At 47.5% G+C, this 26721-nt stretch overlaps 2 protein-coding genes across 9 annotated transcripts in view; both read right to left on the bottom strand.

The window, feature by feature from the left end:
• Window positions 1-9608, bottom strand: part of Otud5 (OTU domain containing 5) — a 37014-nt gene extending 27406 nt beyond the window's left edge. For 2 of the 8 annotated variants that reach the window (XM_006527666.4, XM_006527665.4), the window contains exon 1: window positions 6511-9608. In XM_006527666.4, the coding sequence (XP_006527729.1) occupies window positions 6511-7104 (594 nt within the window). In that variant the 5' untranslated portion in view covers window positions 7105-9608. The remainder of the gene's footprint in view (window positions 1-6510) is intronic. The other 6 variants (NM_001290536.1, NM_138604.3, XM_030251398.1 and 3 more) reach the window with 5 other exon arrangements.
• Window positions 9609-10942: 1334 nt separating this feature from the next.
• On the bottom strand, window positions 10943-25462 carry Kcnd1 (potassium voltage-gated channel, Shal-related family, member 1). The gene is made up of 6 exons (NM_008423.2): window positions 24258-25462; window positions 17887-18049; window positions 17706-17789; window positions 17521-17619; window positions 16878-17128; window positions 10943-12955 (listed from the first exon to the last, which is right to left on the bottom strand). The coding sequence occupies exons 1-6, from the start codon at window positions 25376-25378 to the stop codon at window positions 12718-12720; spliced, it is 1956 nt and encodes a 651-aa protein (NP_032449.1). The 5' UTR covers window positions 25379-25462; the 3' UTR covers window positions 10943-12717.
• Between the last annotated feature and the right edge of the window lie 1259 nt (window positions 25463-26721).

Genomic DNA, 26721 nt, shown 5'->3' with positions numbered 1-26721 from the left:
TTGGCTGGCCTAGAACTACTTAGATCTACCTGCCTCTACCTCCCAGGTGCTATTATTAATGGTATACACCACACCTCACCAGGCCTTGAACTTAAGATTTTTGAACAATGTTAGAACTGCTAAGAATTTGACTACTCTTACAATGAACTAAATGTGTTATCTACCTTGAGATTGCTATCAAATGTGGAGGAACAGGAGTAAAATATTGATATTTAAAGGTAGTAAGGCTTAGGAGTTGAGAATGGGTAGATTTGTGATAGTTAACCCTCATTATCAACTCAAATGGATTTGAAATCACCTAAGAAACATACATCTTGGTGTGCTTCTATAGGGAATTTCAAGAGCATTAACGGAGGAGTGAAGGCCCACCCTAAACATGACACCACCCCATGGGCTTGAGGGGTCCTGTGCTTAAGGAGAAAAGTAGACCGTGTACCACCAGCATCCATCTCTCTGCTTCCTGGCTGCAGACATATGAGCGGCTGCCTTACACTCCTGCCAGCAGCCTTCCCCATATGAGGCTGGACTGTATCCCCTCCAGCTGTAAGTAACAGTAAACTCTTCTCTTCCTTACGTTGCGTTTGTCAAAAGCAAAGTGCTACACCTGTACAGAGTGAGAAGAGGGAGAAGATTTACAGGAGATTTCATACAGAAAAGGAAAACATACACATGCATCCAGAGAAAGAGGTGGAAACTGAAGTGATGCGGCCATCAGAAAGGGAGAAAGTCTAGACTCTTTCCCAGACTTGCTGGAGGATGTTCAGTAAACACCAACACCTTGATTTTGGCCAAGTGAAACCCATTTTGAACATTTGACCACCAAAACTGAAACAGAATTTATCTGTTATTCTAAGCCAAACAGTCCATGGTTATTTGTCACAACAACCACAGGAAATTAATATATCCCCCCTTGTAGTACTCCTTTGGTGTGAGCTCTAGGGCTTTGTGGCTGTGAGACTATACACAGCAAGGCTTCCATTCTGAGTGATCCACCTCCCGAGAGAGGGTTAGAATTAAAAGGCAGTAGGGGCCCAGAATCCTCCCTCTCAGCCTGGGAAGTTGCTGACCCAGCCTGTGGGTAAAAGAACTGCCAATAAAGGGGGAAGGGTACAGGGAAGGATGGCAACGGCATTGGACAGATGTCTTCTCAGAGCCCATGGCCAAGAGGTGTTTAGTATTCTAGGCCTCACAGCCTTGTCCCAGCAAACCTGGAGCCAACACCACCCCCTCACCCAAAACACCCAGGAACACTGGCTCTGCTCCAGGGATAATAAACACAGGCAATCCATCCAATGAGAAACAGACATACTGCTTCTCTAAGGACCCACACAAGCCTACCAGAATAGAAGAAAGAGAAGACCCCCACCCCCCAAAAAAAACTATTTCTGGGCCACCAGAGGATTAAAAAACCCAAGATTTTATTACTAGGCAATAAAAACAAAGTATAGGTAAATGCTATGCCATGATGTGCTCTGAACACATGCTATCCAAAAGAGACAAAGTTACAAAGGATGACGTTAGTGTATGATTCTACTTGTTTCAAAATAGTTCAATCCAGACAAATTAATAGGTTGCCAGGAGCTGGAAAGGGAGGAAGGAATGGGGGGCATTAAAAGCTATAAAAGGGTCTATAATATTAAAAACATTTTAAAACTGGTGACAGGGCGTGGTGGCGCACGCCTTTAATCCCAGCACTTGGGAGGCAGAGGCAGGTGGATTTCTGAGTTCGAGGCCAGCCTGGTCTACAGAGCGAGTCCAGGACAGCCAGGACTACACAGAGAAACCCTGTCTCGAAAAACCAAAAAAAATAAATAAAAATAAATAAAAAAATAAAACTGGTGACAGAAGTACAATTCTATGGCTGTTTTGAAAGCCACTGAATTGTACACTTTTTATTTTGGTTATTTTAGACAGGGTCTCAACACCATAGCTCAGGCTGGCCTCAAACTCTTGGCAATCCTCTTGCCTCAACCTCCCAAATGATGGGATCATACTCATGAGCCTTCATGCCAGAAAATTGAGCGCCCTAGTTTCAGCACAGTAAACAAATGCAAAAACACTGAAGAACTTATAAGCACTCCCAAGAAGTGCAAACATCACATCACATCTTCTAAAAGATAACATTCTAGGTGGTCAGTGGTGGCGCAGGCCTTAATTACAGCATTCAGGAGGAAGAGGCAGCCAGTTCTCTGAGTTCAAAGGCCAGTCTGGTCTACAGAGTAAATTCAAGGACCACCAGGACCATTACATAGAGAAATTCTGAGCCATCCCCAGAGCCAAGGGGTCCCACATAAAATCCAATAAAGGTTGAGAAGAGTGTAAAACAGAGAATTAAAGATGAGATTACACCTTTCTTCACTGCAATGAGTCCAACCACTGTCCTCACAACTACCCATTTAATAGGTAGAAAAACCAAGACCCAAGTAGTGTGAGGTATGGTGGCACACAGCTTTAACCCTGGAACTCAACAGTCAGAGAGAGGCAGGTCAGACCTCTGAGTTCTGAAGCCAGTTGGTCTACAGAGTAAGTTCCAGGACAGCCAGAGCTACAGAGGAAACCCTGTCTTGAAAAATAAACAAACCCCCAAAACAAAAGACCTGGAAAAGGGAACTATCCAAAGACCACACAAAAGTTTAGTATAGAAAAAGCACTCGCAAAGGCGTGTTGGTGCACGCCTTTAATCACACGCCTTTAAGCACTCAGGAGGCAGAGGCAGAACTCGAATTTCTGAGTTCGAGGCCAGCCTGGTCTATAAAGTGAGTTCCAGGACAGCCACAGCCAGGGCTACACAGAGAAACCCTGTCTCAAAAAAACAAACAAACAAACAAACAAACAAGCACTCAAATGCAGCCAACCACCCAATTCCAGATGGGCAGGCTTCTAGATGCCAAGAGATGAGTACCATGGATAGGCAAAGCCTCTTGAGGAGAAAAGATTATCCTGGGGCCAATTGCTCATCCTGAGTGAAAAGAACTAGCCAAGGTGGACAAGGCTAGATGTTTACACTCTAGTAACCCTCATGAATTTTGCCCTAAATGAGAGTTCTACAATCTTAAAACAGTTCAACAGTTAACACTGGAGTTTGAACTCCAGCCTGTCCAGCTCCAAATCCCAAATTCTTTCCACATGTAACTGTGGAACTTGATAGCTGGCTACAACACTGCCACACATCATCCTTAACCCTTATACAAAAAAGGCTTTGACCTGCCCAGCAAACTTCTATGACTGGAAAAGAAGCAAAGTGGAAAGAGAAGGAACCCAGCTCCTCTTCAAAAGATACCCACTATTCACTATCTAGTGCAGGAATAGGGGGCTTTGAAATCCCTTAAAGCCAAAGTTGACTGCAACACACCAACACATTAGTGAAAGTAAATCAGGTGCAGAGAACAGAAGCTGTACTAGTTCACTCTGCAGAATGTGGCTGACTGAGAGGTAGAACCAGACACACTGACTGTACTGCTAAACCTAGCATTTTCCACTATCTCAGCATGTTTGTCCTTTACTCCAAGATCTCTGAGTTCTCCTGGCTTAGGATGCTTATAAGCCATTGTTTTCAGTGGCTAGGCTCTGACAAAAGGCACCCTATGACATCATTTCCCCAGGACTCCAACCCAAGGTACTCGGAGAATCCTAAAGGAAACAGGAGTACATATTCGCAGAACTGGAACCAGATTTACCATTCAGACTAATCCCCTCTGTCAGTACTGAAACAGCCTCTATGTTATGAGCATCTGCAACAGCTATGAACCAAGATTGGAGTGGCAGGACCAATACCCCTTCTTCTCATCCTCAAGAGGCTCAAAGCTGGGCCAGGCGAGTCAGGGAGACTAGGAGTAGCTCCTTCTTCCCTTTGTGCCCATAGAACAGAAAGCCTCTCCCATCACAGGGAAGAGCAGGTTTCATGAGTCCGTCAGTTCTTATTTCTAAGTTCTTATGAAGATAAATATAAGGGCGGAACTGCAAGGGGTATAAGAATGTGGCCTTTTGCATCTCCAACAACATACCTTCTCTTTCCCCTGGATAAGGGATACATACCTCTGTAAGGGTAAAGAGACTTTACAAAAAGCAGGGATCTGTAACTCCTGCACACAGTCAGGCAGTGGTTGTGCACACACCTGTAATCCCAGCACTTGGATAGCCAAGTTAAAGGCCAGCCTGGTCTACAGAGCAAGTTCCAGAAAAATACTACATAGAGAAATCTTGTTTTGAAGAAAAACAAACAACTCCTGGAAGTCAGGAAGTGGTGGCACACACTTTAATCCCAGCACTCCGGAGGCAGAGGCAAGCGAATTTCTGAGTTTGAGGCCAGCCTGGTCTACAGAGTGAGTTCCAGGACAGCCAGGGCTATACAGAGAAACCCTGTCTCAAAACAACAACAAAACCTCCTGAACCTGACATCTCTAGATGAGTCTAGATGATTGTTCCGCCAGAAATGACAGGAAAAGAAGAACAACAGTGGATGTGAGACCACACTCTGACCCCTGTAAAACAAATTTTTCAACCAAAAGGAAATGGAATGTAAGAGAAATTTCCAGAAGTGAGAAACAATGAAAATAGGGTCAGAACCTCTACCAGTCCAAGGGATGCCTCAGGCTTCTGGTCCCAAGACCTGACAGCCTTCTTGGCTCTGACCTGAGGGTAAGAAGAAACCAGAACACCCAGGTGCTCTGTCCAAAGAAGGAAGCCTCTGGCCATATTGAAGATGACTTCATGTCCTCTCCCTGGTGAGAAAGAATCACCTGGTGTGGTGGGAGGAGAGCTGCATGCCTAAGCAAGGACTCAGGTCTCAGTCCCCAAGGCAAAGGAATCTCTTTTTCCTGAGGAAGATGGAAAGAGGCCTAAAACTAATTTCCTCAAAACTGTATCATTCCCAGGTTCAAATAAACCCCAAAAGAGACTTATGTTCCTAAAAGCCTCCTATGAAGAGGATACTTAGGTCATCTTAGGTGACAGCCCCAAAAGATTCAGGCCTCAGATCCTAAGGTGTAGAACAATTCCTCACACAACTGATGTGATGTTGAGAATTTCCTCATTCCTCAGGAAACCTATAACCATGCCCCACCCAGTCCTGGTGGGAAATGTCAGACTGGGTGTGAGGAGCATCTCAAGGTACAGGAGGAAGAACTTCAGGCATTACCTCTACAAACAGTCTTCAGTGGCAAGGATGGGGTTCCTGTTCCTAAAGAAAGCCTTATTATGTCCTTCACAGAACAGAGTCTCAGGCCCTTGAAGGCAGATTTAGAGGGAGGTATCTGACATGGCCTCTGGGTCTCCAAACTGCCCATGTCCTGAGGCTGGAGTTTCTGAGGCAGGGATTGGACAGGACGCAATGTTTCCAGGCCAGACTCTAGACCCCATCCGCAAAGTCAATAGGTGAGAGTTCTCCACATGAGATGGAGCGCTTCCTGAGAGAGACTCTCAAGTTTTCTTTTCCAAGGAACTTAATCTGGGTCTAGTGACTTGAGAGCTCTTTTCCTATGAGATTAACAGCTCAGCCCCTTGGGTATCAGAGAATTCCAGATGCACAGAAAGGGAGAACTGAGATGTTGAATCCCTGAAGTAAATTTCAATAGGTACGACATATATATATATATATACACACACACACACACACACACACACATATATATATATATATATATATCCATCCATCCATCCTTAGGGAAATATATGAACACACACACACACACACACACACACACACACACACAAGAGCATAGACACCAGCCCATGACTGAAACTGTGTTCTGAAGAAGTCCTCTTGCCTGGAACATCTGTAATTAAACCCCGGGCCATAAGCAAAGAGGTCTTTACGTCAACACCGACTGTGAGCCACAGTTCTGCTTCTAGGTACTGGTTTTGGCCTTTGTCCCTAAGCCACTGAGAATTTTATCTTCCAGAAAGACGTTTCACAACACTGGAGGGATACTTTGGAAATCACTATCTAAAAGGTGTGTGGGTATACTCTAAACCTTCAATTCTACAAGCAAGTCTAGGTCCCCAAATACAGGCTTAGGACTCCTGAGGAGGCCACATGGCTGGTGAGCAGACTCAGCAAAAGAGAGAGGTCCTTCCTACATCAAGGGTTTAAGTTTCTTGGGTATGCTTAGACTATTTCTCTGAGGACACCACCTTAATTCGAGTTCTTTGCGGGAGGGAATCTCACACTTGTCCTAAAGGAAAAAGTTACTGAACCAAAGTCCCTTAGAGAGGCCTGAGAGCTTCCTCTAAGGAAGGGCTCCATCGTATCTGCGACTCCTGGGGAATTCCCAATGCCAGTCACTTAGAGAAGATCTCAGGACTGCAAAAGAGTACTTTAACTTACTTAACTTAGAGCCCCTATCAAGTCCTCGGGGGAAGCCATGCCTCCACCACCAGGAAAGAATGTCAAGCCCAGCATCAAGACCTGGGTTTCTTGGACCAATCTCAAACATTTTCTTGCGCTCCTTCTCAGCCTGGTAGACTCACTCGCTGTTTCTGCCCAACAGCCCCTCACCTTCCAGCCCTTACCTGTTCTACAGTGGCGGGATCCATGGCCTCGATTCGCGCTGCGGCAGCTTCATACTCGTCTTCACTGTTGTAGCCCGCTCCGACCTCTTCACGTTCCGGACTGGCCCCGCCAACTGCGCCAACGCCGGGAGCTTGACGCCGCCGCTTGCTGTGCCCGGGCCCCGAGCAGCAGCCGCCCACGCCCACGGTACCACCCACGCCCACCACCACCCCTGCCGCGCCCACCCCCGCAGTTGTCGCACCAAGAGCGTCACCAGGACCGCCGCCGGGGCCACCGGGGCCCCCACAAGGAGGTGGAGAAGCCTGCTGTGGCCGAGGGCCCGCGACTGCGCCAGGCGGCACGGCCAGTGCCCAACGATGAAGAGCACCAGGCGGCCCCGGGAGCGGGCCCTGAGGTGGCGGCGAAGCCCGGGGACGGGCCCCCACGACGCCGGAGTCACGGTCGCGCTCTCCTCCGCCCACACCCGTGCCGCCGCCACCCACGCCTACACCCGCACCGCGCCGAGGCGCCGGGGGCAGCGGCCCGGGCGGCGGCGGTTCGTTGGCCGGGTCGGCGTCGGGAGGTGGCGGCTTCTTTTTGGGGAGAATAGTCATGGCGGCACCGCCAAGTACCCCACAGCAAAGCAAACGCGGAGAACGCCGGGAGAGAACCCGGATGAGGGGGCTACGGTCGTGCGCGAGGCACGACGGGAACAGCAAGGCCTGGATAAAGAGATCAGGACACCGGTTCGAGGACCGCAGACGGGACGCGGGTCACGCCCAGGAGGAGATCCCGGATGTGAAGTCCAGTGGGACGGTACGGAGACGGATTGGTCGCAGCCTTGTCTCCCTCCAAGGCCGGCCGAGCTCTCTGCTACCTGGTTCCGGGATTCGGCTTCAGAGGAAACACAACCAAAACAAGCACCGCTTCGCCCCGCCCCTCCGCAGGTTCCTCAACTACCGGGTGGGGCTTCCTGGTTGTGCGCATGCACAACAGGACGCAGCCCCGCCCCCTGCACGGAAGTACGTGGGCAAAAGGCTCGCCCGCCGGGACGACTGCAGACACCAGCCAATTGAAGAGGCGCGTAAAGCCTTGACGACACCCACTGGCCAATCCGGGTTGAGCGCTCGTTCTCAAGTCCTCCGCCTCGAATTTCAAAGTCGGCAGCCTTCTTCCCAGCTTCTCCTTTCGGCTCCCAGTCTATGCTTTACTTTCCCCGAGGTTTGAGCTCAGAGGCGTCGGCACTGTGCATAAACAGAGCGGTCTGTCTTACTATATACAGTAAGACTCGGCTCTCCAAGGATTCCATCTGGAACTCAGTTACACTCACTGGAAAACATCAACATTCCCAGAGCACAGCGTCCCCTCTGGCGTCACTTCCTGTTCCTCCCATCCGCCAACCCAAGAGGGTGGGTCCTACTTCACCCTGGCAACAGTCGTAATCTTGCGGTGATTAGTTCCACGAAGCTGTCCATCACTTCAGATGGGCCAACCGATAGACAGACGTGCACCGTACTGATAGTGTTTGGCGGAAAAACACGCCTTCTCTGTCACCTCCGCCCTCTTACCCTCACGTTCACCTCTAGCGTCTGTCTATTGCGCAGGCTCGGTACAGGCTTTTCACCCCCCCTACCACCAAAACAAAACAAAACAAAAGTTTACTCAGGAAAAGAGAATATTTACGAAACAAGACTGTCAGCAGCTAGTGTCACCCAGTGGTGTTGGCAAACTCCTTGATATTGAGCAGCTAAAACGCTAATACTATCTTGGCCCTTAATGTCTGAGTGTTTGGAACAAGTCAGTTCACACCCAATCTAGTCTCTATTTCTACTTCTCTATAGATTAGCGATAACTTTTCTTTCTTTCTTTTTTTTTTTTATTTAGTTTTTTCGAGAAAAGGTTTCTCTGTGTAGCCCTGGCTGTCCTGGAACTCACTCTGTAGACCAGGCTGGCTTCAACTCAGAGAGATCCTCTTGCCTCTGTCTCCTGAGTGCTGGGATTAAACCACCACCCAGCAGCAATAATTTCTATGTGGTAGAAATGAAAGCCAATAAATGGCCGGGTTCTGTGCATTGTACACAGTAAGTGCTATATAAGTTAGAACCTGTGGTAGTGCAGAAAAATCCTGGACGTTGATTCCTTATAAGGAAAACATCAGTTCTAGGCACACGTGGATCATTATGAACTATTGACTTTGTACAAATCATTGTCTCTTTTGAGATTACATAACAAAAGTGCAATATCAAAACTAGTATTATCATGGCTCTGGAGGCTCAGGCAGTAGGAGCAAGAGCTTAAAGCCAGGGGCTTGAGAAACGGCTCAGTAGTTAAGAGTATAGTTAAGAGTAAGATGGCTCAGTAGTTAATCACTTTCCGAGGACTCATGTTCAATTTCCAGCACCCACATGTGGGCTCACAACCATGTGTAACTCCAGTCCCAGGGAACTGACACCCTCAACTAGGAATGTATGATGAAAAATGCATACATGCAAACAAAATATCCATACACATAAAATAATTTTAAGTGATTGTGTGTGAGGGAGAGGGAGGGAGAGAGGGGGGGAGAGGGAGAAGGAGAAGAGGGAAAAGGAGGAGAGAGAGAAGGAGAGGGTGTTAGTTCAAGGGTAGCCAGGACTACATGTTGGGACTGTCTCCAACAAAAGATATTCTGGGGAAGACAGAAAGACCACCTAACCTCCTCCCTTCAGATGACGCTTTTTTCTCTGAAAGGCATCAGTAGTACATGGGTAAATATGGGTCCTAGTAATGTTTTCTGTTCCTGAGATTTCACAATAGGAGGAGACTCATATCTACGGGACTTCTGTGGTCATGGATTTCTGCCAAATACCTATAAACATTACCCTGAATCGTCTAATGGTTGTCTCCAGACCCATATTTCCCATTCCCTACTGCTCAGCATCTAAAAACTGAACTCCTATTATTCATGACTAGCCTTCACCCCATACTTAACTATGTACCTGGCACTGTAAGAATTTCCTCCAACAGCAAAAGGCACCCTTAGCCAGTCATTGCCCAGCCCGGAAACCTAAGAGTCAAATTTTACTGTTTCTGCTTCTCCAGCTCTCACCTTTGCCTTGGAAATCCCAAGTCCCACCCATCCCATCTCTGGAATTTCACACCTCTCCAATTCACTGCTACCAACCTAGCCATCATCCCCCACCAAATGGACTACCACAAAAACCGTCTGACTGATCACTGATCTTTCTTCCTCTAAGACTTTTTCCCCATGGGCAAAATTATCCTTCTGAAATGCAAACACAATGCCTGGCCTGTTTCTGAGTCTTCAGTGGTCCCCCACTTCTATCTCAGACAAAGTCCCAAATCCATCTCCTAGTTTCAAAAGCCTTTTGCAATCTGTACTATCTACTTCCCTCTTCAGCCTTGCACTCACTCCCCTTCCAGCTAGTTTGAAGTCCTTTCAGTTCCCTGAAGGCTTTAGGCTCAGGCTCACTCTCTGATCATTGGACACACTGTGCCCTCCACCCACGTTTTTTAGCCTTCCATCTCTTGCTTGACTAACTCCACCTCCTTCCTTGAAGGCTGGCCAGTTAAGGTTACCTGGCTGTCTACGTGTTTTTTGCTTTGTTTTTTATATATTAGGTATTCATTTACATTTCAAATGCTATCCCAAAAGTCCCCCCATACCCTCCCCCCTCCCCCCGTGTTTTTTGTTGTTGGTTTGGTTTGGTTTGGTTTTGGTTTTAGTTTTTTGGTTTTTCTTTTCTTTTTTTTTTTTTTTTTTTTTTTTGGTTTTTCGAGACAGGGTTTCTCTGTATAGCCCTGGCTGTCCTGGAACTAACTTTGTAGTCCTGGAACTCACTTTGTAGACCAGGCTGGCCTCGAACTCAGAAATCCACCTGCCTCTGCCTCCCGAGTTGTGGGATTAAAGGCGTGTGCCACCACACCCGGCAGGGTTTTTTTGTTTTTGTTTTTGTTTTTTTGAGACAGGGTTTCTCTGTGTAGCCCTGACTGTCCTGGAACTCACTTTGTAGTCCAGGCTGACCTCGAACTCTGAAATCCGCCTGCCTCTGCCTCCCAAGTGCTGGAATTAAAAGTTTGCACCACCACGCCCAGCTTTCTACGTGTTTGTATAACCTATCAATCTCACTTGTACCACACTGTATTATGATTGTCTGCCTGCCTCCCATATTTATCTATGATCTAATGATGCTATTGTGCCCATCAGTGTACCTTACTACTAGTACATGATGGGCTGTTAAAAAATACTTGGTGAGGGCTGGAGAGATGGCTCAGCAGTTAAGAGCACTGACTGTTCTTTTGAAGGTCCTGAGCTTAATTTCCCAGCAATTGGTGGCTCACAACCATCTATTATAATGAGATCTGGTGCCCTCTTCTGGTGTGTCTGAAGTCAGCTACAGTGTACTTATGCATAATAAATAAATAAATAAATAAATAAATAAACAAACTTGGTGAATAAAGAAATTACTGTTTCTATTTCACATTAGCAACGTGACACAAAGAGTGAGTCTCTCACAAAGGACTAAAATGTGTCGATCTGAATCCAAGATTGGTCTCCACAGGGCTCTCCACAACTCACTCACATACTAGCCTGGTGTAGCTGGTATCCAGAAGAGAACAGCAGAGGCACTATCCATGAGAAAGGGGGTTATTACCAAACTCAGAAAAAAATGTATAGGTTTTTTGCTATCAGGAAGCATGGGCTTAAGTTGCTCCTCAAAGTAACTCCATGGTGCTCTAAATCTTGGCTTCTCCTTCTAGCAATGAAGGATCTGGAACAGATTAGTATCTAAGGTCCAGCAGGCTTAGGACCCTCTGGCTGGCTTCACTGCCTACAGAGACAAACTCTTCAAAGCACCCTTTTTCATTTCTCCATAATCCACATCTTCGAAAATAGAGCACTAGCCACCCATCTACCCACACCAGTCCCTTCACTGTTGAATTTCTCTTCGACTGAAAGAAATTGAGACCATAGTGTTCTTAACCCCTCAGCCAAACCCAGCCCTCAAAGTCAATCCACAGAGTCAGTAGATGCTCAGTCCACATCTCTCCTCTTAGGCTTTATTGACTGATGAAAACTTCATCTTTGTCAGCTGCCAGCTTCAGAGGGACAGAGCTGGAGACAGGGAACCTGAGATGACATGAGATTCAGTCGAGAGCATAGATCCAGAAGGTGACCCAAGAGGGAGGAGAAGACAGTGTGCAAAGGAGTTACAGCAGAGAAGGAGGCGATATCTTCTATCTCTCCCAGGGGTCAGGAACAGTTCAGTCCTCTGCCCACACTACTTCTGGACTTCTGCCCAAGAATATGAAACCAGCCCATGATCTCACCACCCAGTCCAGCTCTTGCTGGATGTTAGTCTCTTATCTCAGCAGGTCCAGACTCCAGACCAACCCAAGAAGAAAGCACATCAGAGAAGAGAGTAGTTAGATGTGGCCCATCTGATCAGAGCAGATGTATATGCTGCAGCAAATTGGTCCAAGGCTTTGCATATTGGTATGGCAGCAGCTGCTATTGCTAGAGTTTGCTGGAGGCCCAGCAGAAGACAGGTGGTGGGAACTCACTTCCAGCAGCTAGCCAGGGAAAAGGGGTGGTAGTGTTTGTGCTATCTCTGTGTTGGGAGAAGCAGCCTGACCCCCTCAGCCAAAGCATGAGGGTAGCAGGTCACTACAGAGGCCACAGCCCATTAAGCCAGCCCAGGGTTGCATTCCAAGCTTCCAAATCCGGGAAATGCTGGGCCTGTTGAAGGGCAAAACCTTGCCCCTCGAGGCTAAATTGGAGATGAGGGTTCTCTTCCCTGAACTCCCAAACTTGCACAACACAACCAAAGAGAAGAGGAACTCTTAACTCTTGTCAGACCAGACAGACCTCAAATGTCAGACTATAGAAAGCTTTAAGCTGCCTCTGAGGGCCCAAGGGAAGAGGCATGCAAGAGGCCAACTAGGAGAGACAGGCCAGTCCCAGCATGCTGGGCCAAGGAGGCCAGGGACCTATGGAGTCCCATGCTTCAAGCTCCCACTAGAAAAACTGTCTGGACTGAGGGAAGTTCCTCATTCCCTACCTACGTTCCCACCAGGTGGGCCATTCCATGAAACTCCATTGCATAGTTCTTGTCAGGCGGCACAGGGAGTTCCCAGGTCTGCCCCTCTTTGCCTCCCCCAAAATATGGCTTTGGAAAGGAGTTCCCAAGAATAAAGAAGGCCCTCTGAATGGGCAGGCCCGTTCCTCACAGGGAAGAGATCTTGACAGTCTCAGGGAGGAGGCACGGAGTACCCAAGCTGGAGTTCCTGAGAGTGGTGTTGGGTGTGCCACCACTGCCGCCACCACCACTAGGGGAGGAAGGTTGACTTTCATCTGGCGTGTTGGCAGGGGGGGTGGGGATACTGATGATGGCGGCCACGAAGTCCCGGCTGTCACAGTTCAGGTCAAGGCTGTCGTGGGGCTTGGCATTGAGGCTTGAGCGGCTGTGAACAGGGGTGGGGAAGATGGCATACCCTTTAAAAGTCATCTGGATAATTGCCATACAATCTTCACATTCATTAAGCACCGACTGGGTCCCTTGCACTGTGCTACAAATTCTCCCTGCATCCTCAAGTATGGCAAGGGAGGTGAATTCTGGAGCCAGCTGGGCTTAGGTTCAAATCATAATCACCAAATCCCTCTTTTATTTGTAGCATGGAAATAAAAAACAAATTCCTTACCTCATTAGGTCGTTACAGAGATCAAATGAAATAATAAATGAGACAAAGTGCCTGAACATAGCATGCACACACGCAGTTTTGTGTGATGCTGAAGATTAAATCCAGAGCCTTGTCATGATTGTCTATGTACACATACAATCCTGGTGCCCAAAGGAGGCACCAGAACCGTGCATCAGATCACGTGAAACTGAAGTTAGGGGTGGTTATAGGTGCTGGGAATTGAACCCAGATCCACTGCAAGAGCAATAAGTACTATTTATTTATTTATTTTGTTTCTTTGAGACAGGGTTTTTCTATATAGCCCTGTGTCATGGTTTGTATATCCTTGGACCAGGGAGTAGCACCATTTGGAGGTGTGGCCTTGTTGGAATAGGTGTGACCTGGTTGGAGTAGGTGTGTCACTGTGGGTGTGGACTTAAGACCCTCACCCTAGTTACCTGGAAGTCAGTCTTTCACCAGCAGCCTTTGGATGAAGATGTAGAACTCTCAGCTCTACCTGCGCCATGCCTGCCTGGATACCTTGATGATAATGGACTGAATCTCTGAATCTGTAAGCCAGCCCCAATTAAATGTTGTTTTTATAAGACTTGCCTTGGTCATGGTGTCTGTTCACAGCAGTAAAACCCTAAATAAGACACCCTGGCTGTCCTGGAGTCAGCTTCATAGACCAGGCTGGCCTTGAACTCACAGAGATCCACCTGCCTCTGCCTCTGCCTCTCAAGTGCTGGGATGAAAGGCATGTGCCACCACTGCCCTGCCCAGAGCACAGAGCCATCTCCTCAGTCCCTCTTGTTATCTTTAACAATGCCAAAATTACTGCAAGAGTCTATATTAGTAAAAGGTAATGGTGGCACACACCAAAAATTCTGGCACTCAAGAGCCTAAGGCAGACAGATCCTGAATCTGAGACCAACTTAGGCTACATAATGAGACTCTTTCAAAAACAAACCACTGGGCAGTGGTGGCACACACCTTTAATCCAAGCACCGGGGAGGCAGAGGCAGGTGGACTTCTGAGTTTGAGGCCAGCCTGGTCTACAGAGTGAGTTCCAGGACAGCCAGGGCTACACAGAGGAAACCTGTCTTGAAAGAAAAAAGAAAACAAAAATAAACCAAAAACAAAAAACAAACCAACCAAACAAAAAGTTTGAAAGTCTACAATAGCCGGGCGGTGGTGGCGCACGCCTTTCATCCCAGGACTCTGTGGCCAGGCTGGTCCACAGAGTGAGTTCCAGGACAGCCAGGGCTATGCAGAGAAACCCTGTCTCGAAAAAACAAAACAAAAACAACAAAAAACAAAACAAAAACAAAAAACAACAACAAATGTCAGTAAAACTGAGTCCTCACTTCTTCCTGATTGTCCTCCACTTCCTACTCTGGGCAGAGTTGCTTCCCTGCCAGACCTCTGGTGTACCGAGGCCTCTTGACCTTTCCCTGGGCTAAACACTATCTGGAAAAGCTCTTCCTCTAGTTACATAGATGTATGTATGGCTCACTCCCTTGCCTCCTTCAGACGTAGACTCAGACAACATCTCAGAAAAGCTTTTCTTTTCTTTAAAAGAGATCTTTAAGAATTATTTCATGAAGTGGAAACTTCTAGTTTCTTTGGAAAGTTAGTCAAATGATGGTTGCTGGGGCACACAGGTGAAAGAATGCCTTGCTAAACCAAACATGTCAAAGACTGTTTTCCTGAAGCAGACACAGGTGAAAGGATGTTTGGATACAGCAGACACGTGAAAGGACCTGTGACGAAGGAGTATAAATATGACCCGGACAATGGGAGATGAGCACTGAGCATTGGTTTGGTTTGCTCCACCTCGTTATTCTTTGCTAAAGACACACATGTATTGGTTTACCATACATAGCATTGTTGAGCTCAATTTGTGGTAACATCTCCATTGAGAGAAACTCGCCCAAGAACTGCTCCTGAGGTTCCTGTGACAGGTTGCTACTTCTGTGGCCTCGCCTTAGGCTGGTTGGCAAGCTTGGTGGTTTCTTCAGGATTGGCCTATAGCTGCTGAGTCATGTTTGGCGTTTGCTATGGGACTGAACTGCTGCCCAAGAAGACCAAGCTCACCCCCAAAGAACTACTGCTGAACAGGTCCACTTCTAACTTTTCTCTTCCACTAACTCTGCTTGGTTGTGGGCTAGAGGAAAGGTTGAACCCTTATTAAAAGAAGGTTGAAGAAATTTTATAGCCTGGCAGTGGTGGTGCATGCTTTTAATCCCAGCACTTGGGAGGCAAAGGCAGTCGGATTTCTGAGTTCAAGGCCAGCCTGATCTAAGGAGTGAGTTCCAGGACAGCCAGGGCTACACAGAGTAACCCTGTCTCAAAGAAAGAGAGAGAGAGAGAGAAAGAAAGAAAGAAAGAAAGAAAGAAAGAAAGAAAGAAAGAAAGAAAGAGAGAGGGAGAGAGGGGGAGGGAGAGATAGGGAGGGGAAGAGAAAGAGAAACAAAGGAAAGAGAAAGAAAGAAAAGAAAGGAAAAGAAAAAGAAATTTTATGCCTACAATTTTGTTTTATTTTGTGTGCGTAAGTGTCTGCATGTATGTAAATGTATGTATATATGTCCACCACATGCATGCCTGGTGCCCATGGAGGTCAGAGGAAGTCATAAGATCCCCTGGGACTGGAGGTACAGGTGGGAATCAAACTGGGGTCCTCTTCAAGAGCATCAAGTGCTCTTAGCCACTGAGCCATCTTGCCAACTCCAGAAAAGCTTTTCTTGACCACACTACTAAAACTGCATCTGACTACACATGGTTCAGTGATAGAGTATTCAATATTTGTGAACCCCTACGTTCCATTCCCAGTACTAAAAATATTTATTTTTTGAAACAGGTCTCACTACATAGCTCTGGCTGGCCTGAAACTCACTATGTAGACTACGCTGGCCTTGAACTCACTGGTATTGGGGTGCCTTCGCCTCCTGAGTACTGGGAATAAAGGTTTGTGCCACTACATCCAACCTGAAAAGAATTTATTTTTTTAAAGAAAAAAAACTGAGGCTAGAGCAAGGGCTCAGTGGCTGCTACTGCTCTTACTGAGGACCTACACTTGGTTCTCAGCCCCCGCATCAGCAGCTCACAATCTCCCAGAAAGTAGAGCTCTTGAGGATCTGAAGCCTAAGGCGTCCTTGGGTAACTGCACTCACATGCACATACTCACAGAGATACAGAGTTAAAAATACATCTAAGCCTAACCTCTGCAGCATCCTCTGCTTAGTATGCTCCGGCTTTGTTCCCGATTTCTTTTTCATCCAGCTACTTACAAATGCCTGACCCAGTATGAGATCTCGACTTGTTGGTCAATTGCCTTTTCCTATTAGAATGTAAGTTTCAGGATACAAGGATCCACCCTCTCTCCTAAGCCTGTGTGTTTGTGTGTTTGTGTGTGTGTGTGTGTGTGTGTGTGTGTGTGTGTGTGTGTGTGTGTGTATGAGAGAGAGAGAGAGAGAGAGAGAGAGAGAGAGAGAGAGTATCTGTGATGGGGCGGGGCAGGGGGGTAAAACCTAAGGCTTCCAGCACTCAAAGCAAATGTTCTATTCCTGACTGATATCCCGAGTTCAAATGATTCTCCTGCCGTGGCTTCCTGAATGGTTAGGGCTATGCCCTTATTGCTACTCACTAAGTGTCTGAAAGAATGAATAAAGGGCAAATAGTCAAAACAGGTGAGGCAAGTACTTACGTTTGAGGGGCAGGGCTCCTCCGAAGACCTGCTAGTGTGTCTAGCTCCTGCATGCTGCCACGGCTGACAGAGGCAGTAGAGTTGGCAAGGCGGATGGCTCTGCGATTGACCCTTCGAGAGCAGCAGGATGAGAACAGGCTCCCAGGCCCCATTGGTTGGGATGATACTGAGGTACTGCGGCTGGTGCGACCACCCAGTGAGACTGCTCCAAGGGCCTCACTGAAAGTTAGCTCGTCTGTGAACTCGTGACACTGTGGGCAGAAGGGAAGTGGGGGATCACAGGGTACCCCATGTCATGGATGCTAGCACAACTCCCAGGCCTTTGTTTAGGAAAAGTCACTCTCTCTCCTGCTTCCTTGCCCAACCTAGAAGCCACGTTTTGCTCTCTGTTTTGTTTGAGACAAGGTGCAGCCTATGTAGCCTTGGATGGCCTGAAATTCACTACGTAGACCAGGCTGGCCTGGAACTCCTAGAGATAACAGATAATCTGCCTCCGCCACAAGACTTTAACCTCTTAAAGGAAGTATCATTCGATCTCTAGAATTAAGTGCTATGGCTTCCCTCTCAGTGGGGGGAGGGGGGGAAGCTTGGTGTTGGGCAGACTTCCTCCCTCCTGCCAATGCAGCCTCTTGTTTGACCTCACCGTAGTCTTCTCCAGACAATGCAGCAGATGGTGATGCTGTTGTTCAAAAGCAGAGCGGCTCCTAACGCACAGCATTTGTCCGTCGCCACTGCCACTGTCCTGGAACAGACGTAGCAGAAAACAGGCGATGAACACCTTCCCCTCCTATCCCTGCTCACCGCCCCCCAGCAAAGGCCCCTCCCTACCTCGAGGCCCCCATTTTGCTTATACTGCAGGAAGGCATTGGTGGTACCACTCTTTGCCAAACGGATTCTTGCCAGGCGCACTTTCTACAGAGAGGAGACAAAAGGTTAGATAGGTGAGCCCTGGAGCGAGACAGGCTTAGGCTGAAAGGAATGTCAATGCCCAGAAGGGAGATATAGTTACCTGCTGTGCCCGGCGCTTGTCAGCACGCTGGTTCTGGTGGTAGATGCGGCTGAAGTTGGATACAATGACTGGCACAGGCAAGGCAATGACCAAGACACCGCTAAGTGAGCAGATGGACCCAAAAATTTTGCCTGCAATGGTGCTAGGTACCATATCTCCATACCTGGGAAAGATAGAAAGCACACCAAGGTTAGAAGAGGTGTTTGGTACCCCCATTCCACCCACCCACTCCTGAAGTGCTCAGCACGCTTTGGCAAGCACGTGGACTTTCTGAACTTCAGCTTTTTTCTCTTTCTTTCTGTCTTTCTTCCTTTCTAAGGTTTATTGTATGTGCGTGTTTGCATACATGTAAGTATGTGTATCACATGCACGTCAGGTGCCTGAATAGGCCAGAAGAGGGTGTTAGAGTCACTGGAACTGAATTTAAGGATGGTTGTGAGCCACCACGTAGGTGCTAGAGAAGGGAAAGCTGGCTCCTTTGTAAGAGCAGTAAGTACTCTTAACCATGAAGCCATCTTTCCAGCCCTAACTTCCGTATCTTTCTTTTTAAAGGTTTATTTATTTATTTGTATGTGTATGAGTGTTTTCATATATATATATAGATATAGATATATATAGATATATATACACACATACATATACATATATATAAGTGCACCTTGCCTGGTTGCCCATGGAGGCCAGAAGAGGGTGGCATATCCTCTGGAACTGGGGTTACAGACAGTTGTAACACACTACGTGGGAGTCCTGGAAATTGAATCCAGGTTCTTTGAAAAAGCAGCAGGAGCTCTTAACCTCTGAGCCAATTTATCTAGCCCCAGCTTCAATTTGTTACACTGAAACATTTGGAGAATTACTGTTTAGGAATTCAAGAGGACCCAAGTTCAAGACCCACGTCAACCAGCTCATGACTATTAGAAACCCCAGCTGCAGAGGACTCAACACCCTCTTTTGGACTCTATGGACACTTCCACACACATGCACATACCCATGTGTTATGCGCATACTTTAAGAAGTAATTTTAAAATTTTTTTCAAAATGAGGAGAATGGGTCCACATTTGGTATGCATCTTTCATCCCAGCACTCGGGAGGCAGAGGCAGGTGGATCTCTAAGCTTGAGGCCAGCCTGGTCTACAGTGCAAGTTCCAAGATAGCCAGGGCTACACAGAGAAACCCTGTCTTAAAAACAAAGCAGAGCAAAACAAAGCAGAAGACAAAGTGTGGGAATGACCTCTCTAGTCCCTTGCAGTAGAGGTCAAATGAGAAACAGGGCTGCCTTCAGTGTCTGCATCTGCTGCTCCTACCTAAGCTATGCATTGAGCGTCACTGTCAGCTGGAAATCTAATACCAAGCAGAAAGGAAAACAAGAAATAAAGACTAGAGAGAGTCCCACCACTACAGGTCAGATGAGAGGCTCTGTATTCTCTACATTTTCTAGGAAGGAGCTTTGTTTTTTTGTTAAAAAAATTTCTTTTTGAGAAGAGTCACTCTGGTCTTTGCTGTCCTGGAACTCTCTTTGTAGACCAGACTGGCTTTGAACTCACAGAGATCTGCTTGCCAAGATCTCTGTGAACTCACAGAGATCCTGCCTCCCAAGTACTGGGACTAAAGGAACGTGGCGCCACTGCCAGGCTTTCTCTTGGTAGATCAGGTTGGCCTTGATCTGCCTGCCTCTGTCTCCTGAGAGAAAGGGTCCTTCCTTCCGGAAGAAGCCTTGGAAGTGTCCTCCTATGAAAGATAGGGAGCCTCGAAACTACTCTGCCTTCTCCAAGCTGAGCCTCTCGGATGGAGACGGAGCAGAACCAACTGTTTACTGGTTGGTTTCGAAAAGAAGGAAAACAAAGCTCAGAGAGGCGCCACAGTTAATTTGCCTAGGAATGTACAACACACTTTCTTTTTTCTAACTACAACACCGATTGGAACTCCACTGAAAAATCCAGCCTGTGCAGTCTTCAGCTTCTGGGCTCTTGGCTCTTTCTTAGCCCTGGGAGTTGTAGTGTTGATGCTGCTGTTATGGTTTTGTTGAGACAGGGTCTCATGTAGTTCAGGTGGACCTCAAACTTACTACGCATCTGAGGGTGACCTTGAACTTCTGATTCTCTTTCTTCTACCTCCCAAGTGCTGGGATTATAGGCACCTGTAATCCTGCTCCATTCACGTGGTGCTGGAGACTGAACCCAGAGCTTTATGGATGCCAGGCAAGCATTCGTCAGGTGAGCTTTATCTTTATCTCCAGAGCTCTTCATTTGGTCTAAGCATTCAGGAATTGGCTCCAGAGTCTCTAGGACTTGGACAGTTCTAGCTATGTGATAAGTCACCTCGGACTAAGTCTCACGAGGCATGAGCACTGACTGTCACAGTTGTTCTAAGGACTGTATGTGGCAAAAGGCATCAAGCTATCTACTGCCAACTCAACTGGTAGGATTCAAGATGTATTGATTTGATCCAATCATGGGCTTCCAACCCAAATTAATCACTACTTCTGAGAAGCATTTGTACTTCTATTGAGGTACTGACTAAATTCATTCATTCTACAGAGACTGAATAGCAACAGCCTACGTAATTCTAATGATAAAAATTTAGAGAAGAATCACATCTGCTCTGCACAATATTTTTATAAACGCTGTAAGGAGGCCGGGGGATGGCTGTGTATGCAAATCTTCAGGATCCATGTGTCAGCGCCATGGACCTATAATCCCAGCCCTGGAGGGCAGAGATCAGCATAGCCCTGGAGCTCACTGCTCAGTCAATCTAGCTAAATGGACAAGCTTCTGTCTCAATGAGAGACCCATCTCAAAATATAAAGGTGGCAGAGTGTGGTGGCGCACACCTTTAAGCTGAGCACTTCAGAAGTTCAAGACCAGCATGGTCTACATAGCAAGTTCCAGGCCAGTTAGGGTTACACAGTGAGAGCATGTGTTGTCAAAAAATACAACAGGGCCAACAAGAAGTTCCAGCTGCAAAGAGCTTACCTTGCAAGGCCGATGACCTGAACTAAATCCCTGGAGTCCAGGTAAAGGTAAAAGGAGAGAACCAACTCTACGAAGTTGTCCTCTGACCTCCATATGCATGCTATTACATGCACATACTGACACTCATACACCATACATACATACATACATACATACATACATACATACAATAATAATAACTTAAAAATACATACAGATTGAATGTACGCATGTTCACACGAACACACACACATACACACACACACACACACACACACACACACACACACACACTTGGGTGCACACATATCATGACAGACAGACAGGAAATTGTGGCACAAGCCTAGAATCCCAGGATTTGAGACAGAGGCAGGAAAAGGATTCGTAGAAATCTGGTGTACAAATTGAGGTTCTGCCATAAAACCAAACACTACGAGAGCTGGGACAGAGCCTGCGCCACTATGGTGAGACCTTGGCCCTCCCCCAACAAGAAAAGAGCATCGTGAGATGGCTGGTTCTATTTGCTGCATATCTCTCAAATGTCTCCTCTCCGGGATTGGCAGTAAAAAATTAATACAGATTGATCCAGGTGGGTTCCCTAGGCCTGGGATCCCAGCACTCAGGAAGCAGAGGCAGGAGGAGGGTGAGGTCAAGGGCAGTTTGGCCTTCCTTCTTAGGAAGAAAGCATCTACCTCAAGGAAAAGAAAAGAAATGCAAAGTCTCAGAGACAATGCTCCCACAGCAGACAACTCTAGAAGGTTGACACACTTGACATGAATCCTCAAAATGTAAAATAAATAAATAAATAAATAAATGTGATAGGAAATTGATACCTGTGTCTCCTATGCCAGAAGCATTCAGAGAACTCACATGGTATCATTGAATCCTCTTAGAGCTATCGTTTCCCTTTTTACAAAGAGGAACCTAACACAGTGCCTGATGCCTATAATCCAAGTAGAGTGAGGAGGCTGAAGATTGCTTTTGAGTCTGAGGCCACCTTGGACCAAAAGGCAAGCCTGTGCTACATAATGTAACACTGTCTCAAAGAAAAGAGAAGGAAACTGGGACCCCAAGGAAGTGAGAAGAGAAAGAGAGTGACAAAGGTCCTGAAATCTGACCCAGAAATAGCAAGGCATGGTCAGCACTGAGAAGAATTCGAAAATTTAAATATAACTCCCTACATATTTTTAAAGATAGGGTCATGGGCTGGTGAGATGGCTCAGTGGGTAAGAGAACTGACTGCTTTCCTGAAGGTCCTGAGTTCAATTCCCAGCAACCACATGGTGGCTCACAACCACCCATAATGAGATCTGACGCCCTCTTCTGGTGTGTTTGAAGACAGCTACAGTGTACTTATAATAAATAAATCTTTAAAAAAAAATAAAGATAGGGTCATGCTATGTAGCCCAGGTTAGCCTCAAATTGATAAGAGATCTGCCTGCCTCTGCCACTTAAATCCTGGGATTAAAGATATACCACTATACCTCTTGGATTGTCTAATTTTTAATTTTAAGAATGGGTCTTACTGTACAGCCCTAGCAGGCCTAGAACTCAATATGTAAACCAAGCTAGCCTTGAACTCCTAGAGCTCCATCTGCCTCTGCTCCTGGGGATGCTGGGATTATAGGTGTGTTCCACCAACCAAGCTAGATTTTATTTATTTTTTTTAAGATTGATTTATTTATCTATTTTTATGTGTGTACACTGCAGCTGTACAGATGGTTGTGAGCCTTCATGTGGTTGTTGGAAATTAAATTTAGGACTTCTGCTGCTCTGGTCAGTCCCGCTCACTCCAGCCCAAAGATTTATTTATTTATTATTATACATAAGTACACTGTAGCTGACTTCAGACACACCAGAAGAGGGCATCAGATCTCATTACGGGTGGTTGTGAGCCACCATGTGGTTGGGATTTGAACTCAGGACCTTTGGTAGAACAATCAGTGCTCTTACCCGCTGAGCCATCTTTCCAGCCCTTATTTATTTATTTATTTATTTATTTTCCGAGACAGGGTTTCTCTGTGTAGCCCTGGCTGTCCTGAAACTCACTCTGTAGACCAGGCTGGCCTCAAACTCAGAAACCCGCCCGCCTCTGCCTTCCAAGTACTGGGATCAAAGGCATGCGCCACCACTGCCCAGCCCTTATCTTAATATTGATTAAGATTCACTTTACATGTGTGAGTGTTTTGCCTGCATGTCCATGTGTTCCCCACATGTATGCAGTGCCTGAGGAGGTCAGAAGAGGGCACTGGATACTCTGGAATGGGAATTTCAGATTGTTCTTAGTTGCTATGGGGGTGCTGGGAACCAAACCTGGATCCTCTGCAAGAGCAGCAAGTCGTCTTAACCAGTCAGCCATCTCTATAGCTCCCTAAATTTTATTATAAGAGATTTATTTTGCCAGGCATAGAGGCAACATACCTTTAACCTAGCACTTTGGAGGCAGAAGAGGGCAGATTTCTATGAGTTCAAGGCCAGCCTGGTCTATATAACAAGTCCTAGGCCAGCCAAGGTTGCATAGTGAAATTCTGTCTAAAAAACCTAAAACCTAAAAGATGATGATTTATTCTTACTATTTTCAATTTTGTATATTATGTATCTGTGTGCAGACATGTGCACTAGCGTGCAGATGCCTGGAAGGCCAAAGCCATCAGATTCTCAGGAACTGGAATTGCAGGCAGTTGTGAGCCATCTAACTTGGGTTCTGGGAACCAAATTTGGGTCTTCTGCAGAAGTGGTATGTACCAGTGAGCCATTCCTCCAATCCCAGCTCTCTGAATTTTTACAGATTAACAAACTAGAGCTCAAAAGGAGATAAAGGAGCCAACTGTGCTGGTATATATCTGTGATACCAGCTCTGGGAAAGTGGAGGCAGGAGGATAATATGTTTGACCCTAGCTTAGACTATATATATCATGACAAACTTGTCTCAAAAAAGGAGTGGCAGAAGCTGGGCGGTGGTGGCGCACACCTTTAATCCCAGCACTTGGGAGACAGAGACAGGCAGATCTGTGAGTTTGAGGCCAGCCTGGTCTACAGAGTTAGTTCCAGGACAGCTAGGGCTACACAGAGAAACTGACTGATCTTCCAGAGGTCCTGAGTTCAATTCCCAGCAACCACATGGTGGCTCACAACCATCTGTAATGAGATCTGATGCCCTCTTCTGGTGTGTCTGAAAGACAGCTATAGTGTACTCACATTCATAAAATAATAAATCTTTTTTAAAAAATCAACAATAACGAAACAAACTAAAGCAAACAAAAGTCGGGGTGGCAGGCTGAAGTAGCACATGTGTTTTGCATGGGTGAGGCTCTGGGTATGACGTCCTTCACCATAGAGGCGTAGAGTTCATGCTCTAACCTTCCTAATGTTACAGAGAGGGGATGTTGCCCAGCTCCCAACTCAAGGTCTATACTTACCCAAGTGTGGTCATGGTGACAATGGTATACCAGAAGGCAGCAGGGATGCTTGTGAAGTTGGTCTTGCTCGTGCCCTTCTCAGCATAGAACATGACAGTGGCAAAGATGATGATGGCCATGGTGAGGGAAAAGAGGAGAAAGCCTAGCTCAGAGGCACAGCTCTTGAGGGTGTAGCCCAGAATCCTCAGGCCCTGCGAGTGCCTGGAGAACTTGAAGATTCGGAAGACCCGGAACACACGGAGGGTGACAAAGGCACCAGAGACATCATCATTCTTGGGCACGAACAGCCCAATATAGTAGGGTAGGATGGCCACCACATCGATAAGGCTCATCACACTCCGCAGGAAGCGACAACGGCTGGGGGCTGCGAAGAGCCGCAGCAGGTACTCCCCTGTGAATATGAGTACACAGGCTGTGTCCATACAGAAAAAGGCTGTAGGGAAGCGGTCACCACACGACTGCTCTTTGGAGGGCCATCGTGGGGTACCACGACATGGGATGGTCTCCACGACGTTGGCAATGACTGACACAGCTATGAAGAAGCCAGTCACATAGTAGAAAACCAGGGCTGCAGTGCTCGTGTGGGGGTTCTCAAAGGCCCTCCAGAGTCGCTGTCGCAGGGAGCTGCCTGCTGGAAGGGCTGGACCTTCCCCGGCCTGCTCAGCCTCCTCATCTTCTGCCAGGCGCTCTGCGTTTTCCTTCTTACGGTCCCTGTACTCTTCAAGACAGCAGTCACCAACCAGCTCTGGGACCAAGCCATAGAAGGCCAGCTCCTCATCAAAGGCCTGGATGCACTCCTGCCTGGGGCAGTGCAGCCGGCCAGTGCGATAAAAGTTCAGCACGTGCCGGAACATGTCTGGGTCACGATCAAAGAAGTACTCGCCAGATTCAGCATCATAGAAGAATTCCTTCTCCGAGCTGCCCAGCAATGTGTCTGGGTAGCGATCCAGTGTGTTTTTCCAGGTCTCAAAGCGCCGACCACTCACATTCACCACCAGAACCTCATCCCCTCGGGATGCCTTCACCTCCGGTGCAGGGGGTAGGGGCTGCTGGGCTAAGGGCAGCCAGCCCACTGCTGCGGCCCTTGCAAATGGTAGCCATGTGGCCACACCTGCCGCCATCCTGCAGCTCCCCAGGCCCACGGAGACTTGGGGATGTTTTGTTTAGGAGAATGTGGCTACCGCCAGGATGGTGGAGGCTTGGAGAGACCTTGGGCTACCCAGAAAAGGAAACCAGTGTGTGTGTGTGTGTGTGTGTGTGTGTGTGTGTGTATGGGGAGGGGGAGAGAGAGAGAAAGGAAAGACCAAGAGGAACCAGGAGGAGGAACTAGAGAGACAGACAGGAACTTAGGGGGCTTGGGGGAGCTTTCTAAGGGACTGAGAAGGCTTTGACGAGCCAGAGGAACCAAGAAGGATCCTCAGGTCTAGAAAGTCTGAGATGATTCTAGAGGACGCAACACATTCCTGAGAGTTGTCTGAGGGTGTCCAGAGGGACCAAGAACTAGGTTGGGAGTTGTGCACTCTCAAGAGTTCTCAGTAAAGGACGGCCTGCAATCCCTCAGTTGGGTTGGAGAGGAGACAGGTAGGGGCATTCAGAGCGGTGGAGATGGAACCAGAGCTGTTTGGAAAAGGCTGAAGGGAGGGCTGTCCACACCCAGAAGACTTACAGGAAATGATCCCTGGGTTGGAGCCCCCTTGTAGATCACAAAAGGGGACTGGAGCATCTCAAGGGTAGCTCTAGAGCCAGGAGGTTGTAAAAGATGCTAAAAAGTATCTCAGGAGTGACTGGCACTACCAAGGAGAGCCTGGAGGGTATTAACTACAATCTACAGGAGTTCTAGGGAAGGTAGGAGACGTGAGGATTAGGGCTCAGGATCGCTAAAGTGCTATATGGGACTGGCTTATTTTTAAGAAGCCGGCGAGAGGTTACCTGGAGGAGCTTAGGAAGCCTGGTCCATATCTGAAGAGCTCTGGATGAGAACGGGGAGTCTGGGGAACCCCAAAGGGCTGATACTCAAGTGTACTCAAGTTGGATATAGCCCCCTAAGCACACAAGGGAAACTCAAAAGACTGCTAAGAGGAGGGGATTCCCTCAAAATAGGTTGGAGAGGGGGCGGGGTATTGGAAGAAAGTTGGGTGTGTCTTCCGGGAGAGGGGCGGCTGAACCTTGCAGGATGCTGGTAGAGAAGACCAGGAGAAGGCTGGGTCCCACCGTTCGTTGAGCGCAGGTCTGAGGTAAACACACACCGAGGAACTGGCTGTGTGTGCCCAGCCACAGCAGTAGCAGCAGTGGGAGCAGCAGCAATAACAGCAGCAGTAGCAGCAGGAGGAGGAGGAGGAGGAAGAGAGCAGCCACAGCCAGGCCTAGGAGGGAAAGGTGGCACAAGCGGGGGCGGGGTGGGAGACAGGGGGAGGAGGCTTCTGGGTCCTTGGAAGGAGGCTCTAGAAGGACAAGGTCCAGTGGG

The sequence above is a fragment of the Mus musculus genome, chromosome X, assembly GCF_000001635.26.
Source record: "Mus musculus strain C57BL/6J chromosome X, GRCm38.p6 C57BL/6J".
Classification (NCBI taxonomy): domain Eukaryota; kingdom Metazoa; phylum Chordata; class Mammalia; order Rodentia; family Muridae; genus Mus; species Mus musculus.
This window is presented reverse-complemented; position numbering and strand designations above follow the sequence as displayed.